Source organism: Salvelinus fontinalis, chromosome 33, assembly GCF_029448725.1.
Source record: "Salvelinus fontinalis isolate EN_2023a chromosome 33, ASM2944872v1, whole genome shotgun sequence".
Classification (NCBI taxonomy): domain Eukaryota; kingdom Metazoa; phylum Chordata; class Actinopteri; order Salmoniformes; family Salmonidae; genus Salvelinus; species Salvelinus fontinalis.
The window spans coordinates 42,880,955-42,888,157 of NC_074697.1; the positions used below are offsets into that span (position 1 = coordinate 42,880,955).

At 44.6% G+C, this 7,203-nt stretch overlaps 1 protein-coding gene across 2 annotated transcripts; it reads right to left on the reverse strand.

Moving 5' to 3' along the window:
• Window positions 1-505: 505 nt before the first annotated feature.
• On the reverse strand, window positions 506-6,940 carry LOC129832325 (transgelin-like). Of its 2 annotated transcripts, XM_055896311.1 has the most exons (6): window positions 6,741-6,940; window positions 3,295-3,332; window positions 1,995-2,189; window positions 1,527-1,698; window positions 1,257-1,359; window positions 506-1,118 (listed from the first exon to the last, which is right to left on the reverse strand). In XM_055896311.1, the coding sequence occupies exons 2-6, from the start codon at window positions 3,304-3,306 to the stop codon at window positions 980-982; spliced, it is 621 nt and encodes a 206-aa protein (XP_055752286.1). In that variant the 5' UTR covers window positions 3,307-3,332; window positions 6,741-6,940; the 3' UTR covers window positions 506-979. The 2 variants fall into 2 exon arrangements, with proteins under 2 accessions (XP_055752286.1, XP_055752287.1); XM_055896312.1 differs by lacking the exon at window positions 3,295-3,332 and having other exon boundaries at window positions 6,741-6,933.
• Between the last annotated feature and the right edge of the window lie 263 nt (window positions 6,941-7,203).

Consider the following 7,203-nt stretch of genomic DNA (forward strand, 5'->3'; position numbering starts at 1 on the left):
TTCTACATAGAAGATCATAGGAAATCCCAGGACTGTGTCTATAATACTGTAATAAGCTCACATAGTTGCTGTCAAACTTAACTCCACACAGTTGTCACTGACTAATTGGATATTCATTTCCCACTGAGCAAACATTTGCTGTACTTACAGGATTCTTATTTGAAAAAATCATTTTTTTGCTTAGCAGACCTTATTTGTGTATTGACATTTGTCAATAAACCTCATAAATGCCACTGTTTGTCATTGTTTTGTTTTTTTCTACTTGTTGCCCTGGTTGTCCTGAAAAGACACGGGTTAAACACTTCAATGTGAGGCTAAATATGAGTGCAGAGCAAGCAGATGAATGAAAGTAGTGAATTTCTGCTTTTTCACTGTGGGAGGCCTAGGACAAATGGAGCTAATAAGACAACAAAAAATATGTGGCTGTAAGAGGTCATAGCAGTTGGCAGGGATTGGTACATACAGTGTTAACTTGAATAACTCATCCATAACACTGGAGACGCAATGAACTTCAACCTCATTTCCTTCCTTTTATTTGGCATTTTTCAAACGACCTCTCGAGCAATCTCTCAATGTTTCTACATTTGGATAGAATGTCCTTGTACCAGGAAGGCGTAGTTTGGTCGCTTCAGTGCCTTCTCTATGAATCAGATATCAGTCTCATGTAAACATCAGAATTGCAATTGACGATGAGTGATTGTCAGCTGTATATGCATGTTGCCCCTTTCACCTTAAGACTCACATTTCACGTATGGTATTTGCAGTGTAGATTTGGGTTGTAATATTGGGCTGGTCATAGTGTTGTGTGATACTAGTGAGACTGTTGCTACTACACTGGGATGAAGTTGATTTGAGGCATTAAGACTTCATCTATGGGGCCTGTCGTAGCTGCAGTGAGAGGGCGAAGGGGGGAGGAGGGCAGTGCAGGGTGTGGTGGAAAAGGGAGGGGAAAGGACAAGGGTCAGTGGTTTGCTTGTTATTATTGGATCTGTCGGGTGGCCCCGTACGACATGCCAGTCTGGCTCGCCCCTTTGTTGGAACCCATCTGCAGGCCAATCACACCCTTCCCCGCCTTCAACTGGTCATCTGTGAACTCCCTCCGGTTCTCCTGGGCTTTCCTGCAAGGGTACATGGACAATGAACTCAAAACACACACTGGCACAGCACAATACACACCCCAGCTCTAAACAGCCCCAGCACTAACTGAATACACCAGCAATGCAACACCATCACTCTTCACATTTTTCTAAACTCACTTGAAGAACCAGCTGGAGTCGCCGCGGTAATTGCCGTCATCCTTGGTGACAGCCACACTGCCGAGGGACATGAGTGTCCTCTGGACTGCAGCCAAATCCTTCCCTGTCACCATAAAATCACAGCACGGTCTTTAAGTCCACACACCGTAGCTACAGTACACCACACTGTTGTATGTTCCCCACACCACATCCGCTGTTATCTGTGGCATATGTAATGCCCTGTGTTGTCATTGTTGTGATTGTTTGATGAGATGGGCATGCTTTGCGAACCTTCCCAGAGGTCCACGGTCTGGAACATGTCGGTCTTGATGACACCGTAGCTCTCGGCAGCAGTTAGGAACTGTGAGATCTGCTCCATCTGTTTGAAGGCCATGCTTGAGCTGGCTATCTTCTTGATGGGCTTGTTGTCCTTATGCAGGCTGTTAATGAGCTCACACAGGACCTGGGGAATAGGAACATAAAGACGAGTAAGAGTATGTTGGCAGAAAATAACCATCTGTACCGTCATATACTCTTGTGGGGTCCCCTAAGGTTCGATACTTGGCACGTTGTTGTTTTTAAATGTACAGGTACATGATCATAATCTGATTTCCAAAGGGTTTGTTTCTCCATTCTCTTTGCTGATGACAAATCTTTAGACTGAATAAAGGTGGTTCAAATAAATGGCTAATATGAATTCTGAATGCCATTAAGTTGAAATGTATGTTTCATTCTGAGGGGCATTGGGTTGGTACTCACACATCCATCCTTAAGCCAGTCCTGGAAGCCCAGTTTGCCAGATTCGGGCTTCCCAACTCCAGATCCACACTGGGCCACAATCCACTGCACCAAAAGCTCCTCCACCTCAGTGTCGTACTTCTTGTCAATCTTGTCCTGCACCACACGGCTCATGCCATAAGATGGACCTTTGTTGGCCATGCCTACCTGGGGACCCTTTCCCACCGAGAGGGATAGAGGGAGAGACAGAGTGGAGTAGTACAGATATTAAATAGAGGAAATATTGATATTTATGTGAGTGAAGGGAGTTGCTCTGTGATAGGGTTCCCCCAATTAGTGGATTTTATTTGGCCCCCCAAATTTTCAGAGATTTTTTTAAAATGTGTTTATTGTTGGACATAAAATACTAGAAACACCAGCCAAGTGATTTGAATTTTGAAAATTTGTTTCAAAGTATTCCCACGCATAATAGAGCGATATACAGTATGTAATTGTAAACAAATGTAAGCGAGGTTTGAAATTATTATATTTTAGTCAAATATTATACCCAGTTGGGCTTCTTGCGGTCAATTTGCAGTTTACAAATGATTTGTAATTATGTTCCGGTCCCCTGACCATCCGCTGAAGAAAAAATCATCCTGCGGCAGAATCTAGTTGATGATCCCTGTTCTATGATGTCTGAGATCACCTTGATCTGGTATTAGACGTGAAAGTATTCCCTGGTTCAGATGACATTGTCACATTGACTATGTCTAATGTATGAGTTTCCATATCAGTTGTGCCTGTATGTACACTCATTTGCATGTCACTTGTGCTATGATCTGCTATCATAACTAATACAAAGGGACTCCTTTTTCCATTGGCCTTTGGCTGGAACAGATATTACCTTAGTTGCAAGTCAAGCCATTTCCAACAGCTCTGTGGATATATAGGCAGATTCGCATGCGGACACATGCACACATGAAGACATTGGACAAATGGCAGATTCACTCACAAACAAATATGCCTGCGAACACTTACACACACACACATATAGATGTCATGCATTTATAAAGGCGTGTAATTGAGCCGCTCCCTCCCAAAGATGATTGTCTCCGAATGCACACCAGTTCAGCCCCTCTGCATTAATTACAGAACTAAATATCAGGAGCCAAATTGCTGTACAATGGGAGCCCTAGAATCAGCAGAATCTCTCTCTCTTTTTGTATCTCTGCCTTTCTCTCTTAAACACACTAGGCGTCACCAACACCATTGCTTGCAAAACTGTTGCTTTTGGGCCAAGCTGCCAAGTGCAAAGCCCATATCAGTGCACTCTTGTCACCTTGTTTGCCATCTTGATGTCAGGATACCACAACGTGCCTGGGGGTTAAAGGTCAAATGTTAAATGTTACCACCTGGAATTCACCTTCATCCTGATTGGACGTCATGCGGGGCTCTTCCCCAGATTGCTGTTGGATGGGGTAGCCAATGGCAACAGTAATGTAAGATCTGATCACTTCATCTATGTCTCATAAGGAGACAGTTCCCTTATCTACACAAAAGAGTTAGGGTTCTTCGGCTGTCCCCATAGGAGAACCCTTTTTGATTCCAGGAAGAACCTTTTTGGGTTCCATGTAGAACGCTCTGTGGAAAGCGTTCTACATTGAACCCAAAAGGGTTCTACTTGTAACCGCAAGGTTTTTAACCTGCAACCAGAACGGGTTTTTCAAAGGGTTCTCCTATAGTTACAGCCGAAGAACCCCTTTAGATTCCAGATAACACCTTTTTTTCTAAGTGTGTATTTTCACAGTTGGAGATGATGCCGAAACAGATCTCTCGCTCCACCCAACTACTCACACTCCACCACAAGGTCAGCGTGGACCCTTCCATGCCTAGTATTTGAACGATAAGCTCAAAAAACACACGTTATGCGCCTCCACTTCCTCATTCCCATAATGACTTCAGTTTAAGTCAGACAACACTTAAGAGAAAACGTATCGATCAGCTGCCATTAACCTAGTTTTCTGAGCCAGCAGACATGCGTTGAACATTGGCATTAAGAGCATGTATCTGTGTCACCGCATTGTTTTTGATTGGGAGCCATCAACACACAGCCCTGGACTGTCTGGCACTGGGCCCAGTCACACATTACTGCTGCTCCACCATCCAAAGAAGTAGACCAAGGCCCAGTCCTTCTAGACACTATCTGCCAACAATCCAGTCACATGATTATGAAGCCTTCAAAATACAGAAACTTTACAGGTTTTTTAGAGTTTCAAGCTGCTCAGTTGTTTCATGGTACCTTAACCATGAACTCATAACAATAAAGACAATAAAAGTGCCTAATATTCCCCACATCCTCCTCCTCCTCCTCAGACCACGATAAGCTCCCAACCTCACCGTAACACACACTCAGTCAAACCCTCGCACAGTGCATCATTATAGAAACATTACAGAGGAATGTGAGGAAGGTCGGGCTGCTAGCCATGTCATTACTTCTCCCTCCAGTTGGTCTAGACCTATGCTTCATAAACAAGCATTTTGACCATCAGAGATAAGACTGCTGTTCCTCTGTGTGCCACTGCCAGTACACGTCACTGCCCTCCACAGAGGGGATATGGATGGTCTGAGATGTCAGTTCACATGGGACGGGACCCTGGTTCCATTATGGTATGTATGTGTGCTTAGGAACCTACTGTACTGTTGGGTTTGGCATCAGGCCCTGTCTCTGATATCTCCAGAACAGTATGTCAGGCTTGTTTGTGGGTTGTCTCTCTCTGTGTGTGTGTGTGTGTGTTAATTACGTAGCTATGTTTCTATTTTGACCTGATTATAGTGAGTTCTACATTTGGTAGGACATGTAGACTATGTGTTTGGAGTATTGTCATTCAGCCTCTGAACTACATGTTGCTTCTCAACTACTGGTACTACAGTATGAAACCGTGTCCACTTATCCTAATGAAAATATGACATCACCATCTGTCGCTCCTTTCATGTCTGTTTTACTTCTGTGTTTCTGTCTCGCCATGGTAACACAGCTGGCTGTCTCGCCATGAAGCAGTGTGAAAGCTGTGGTCTGTGAACTGTGGCTAAAGCCATGACGTAATTCCAGCGGCGCCTCAGTGCCACTGAAATGGAGCTCAAGGTAATCTTATCTCCTACTGCTGCTGGTCAGCCTCTGGGACTTTACTCCTGCTACTGCTAGGCCTACTGTACTGTAGATAACTCCACAGCTACTGAAGCTGCTGCTGGTCAGCCTCTGGGACTTTACTCCTGCTACTGCTAGGCCTACTGTACTGTAGATAACTCCACAGCTACTGAAGCTGCTGCTGGTCAGCCTCTGGGACTTTACTCCTGCTACTGCTAGGCCTACTGTACTGTAGATAACTCCACAGCTACTGAAGCTGCTGCTGGTCAGCCTCTGGGACTTTACTCCTGCTACTGCTAGGCCTACTGTACTGTAGATAACTCCACAGCTACTGAAGCTGCTGCTGGTCAGCCTCTGGGACTTTACTCCTGCTACTGCTAGGCCTACTGTACCGTAGATAACTCCACAGCTACTGAAGCTGCTGCTGGTCAGCCTCTGGGACTTTACTCCTGCTGCTGCTAGACCTACTGTACTGTAGATAACTCCACAGCTACTGAAGCTGCTGCTGGTCAGCCTCTGGGACTTTACTCCTGCTACTGCTAGGCCTACTGTACTGTAGATAACTCCACAGCTACTGAAGCTGCTGCTGGTCAGCCTCTGGGACTTTACTCCTGCTACTGCTAGGCCTACTGTACCGTAGATAACTCCACAGCTACTGAAGCTGCTGCTGGTCAGCCTCTGGGACTTTACTCCTGCTACTGCTAGGCCTACTGTACTGTAGATAACTCCACAGCTACTGAAGCTGCTGCTGGTCAGCCTCTGGGACTTTACTCCTGCTACTGCTAGGCCTACTGTACCATAGATAACTCCACAGCTACTGAAGCTGCTGCTGTAGTTCTCCAGTGTTATCTCTCTGTCGCTCACAAAAACACTTCTGTCCACTCCCAGCAAACATTAGGCTGAGAAACCGTCTTGATTAATCGCATATAATCAATGAAAGCTGCTGTGTTTGTGTTATTTGTTTGCATCTTTGTCTGTCTGTGTGTGTGCGTGTCTTTTGTGTGTCTGCCGTGAACTTTTGTTGGCTATTGAATTCCTAGCCGAAGCCCATGTATGGCAGTCAGTCATTTGCAAGTGAAAACTGAGCTATTACAAGAGGAGCTGCTGTGCTGCCTATCCCAGATCTCTCCCCAGGACCAAACTGGTCAAACTGTTTCTCTAGTACCTTTACATCTTTGTGACTGATTCGGATGGTTATTCTACAGTAGAAACACCACATCTCATATCAGAACTACATATCCCATCCCTTTCAGAACTACATATCCCATCCCTATCAAAAGGTATGCTCTAGCACCCGGTACCCCATTGACCAAGACATCAACCCACATAGATTATTAGTTTAACTATGTGTGTCTATTCACACACACAGTCACACAGTCACACACAGGATGGAGTATGAGACACACAGACATACAGTATGGAGGATTAGAGAAACAATGAAAACATGGTTAGAGAACACAGTGCTCTGACAATGTTACTTTTCTCAAAATCGATGACATAGCTGACAGACAGCCATATGCGTCTTCTGGCTCTGTACACTCAGGATAAGGCTTCCATCGTAGGGCTGACAGACAACCGTCTCAGCACAGTGTTCTTCTGACTGGAACATAAAAGCAGCGACAGTAAAGAGATATACTCACTGTGTTAAAGTATGTAGCGAAGAGTCTTTCCTCTGTACAAGCGCTGGGTCAGGAGGTGTGTGTGTCCGTGTGTGTGACTGACTGTTTGTATACTTCTAGCTCCAGCAAAGTCCTCCCTCGGAAAAGTGCTGGCTTAAAAGGACCAGACAAGCTGAAATGACTTCACTTCTCTTAAGCTTCGTATACACCTTGTGCTAACATGTGAGTTTCATGATCTCATCAATATGACCCAACCACTATTTGATCAAGGTTTGTTGCGTCTACACATTGTATTAAAATGTGTCTCCTATCCGTCCACTGTGTCCTCATTGTGACCAAATTAACTGGTGCCTCCCAATATGCAAATTATTTGACAGATATTCTTTCAAAATTATTTGTATGTATTTACGGAAGCCATATGTCAATGGTGCTACCTGTCGATGATTTTAAAGGACGTTATAAGGATTATTTAAATTGTTTGACC

Coding starts and splice junctions, on each gene's coding strand:
- LOC129832325 (XM_055896311.1), bottom strand. Junction 1,699..1,994: donor ACTGGCTTAAGGATGGATGT/GTGAGTACCAAC, acceptor CCTATTCCCCAG/GTCCTGTGTGAGCTCATTAA. Junction 1,119..1,256: donor GACTCCAGCTGGTTCTTCAA/GTGAGTTTAGAA, acceptor GTACCCTTGCAG/GAAAGCCCAGGAGAACCGGA.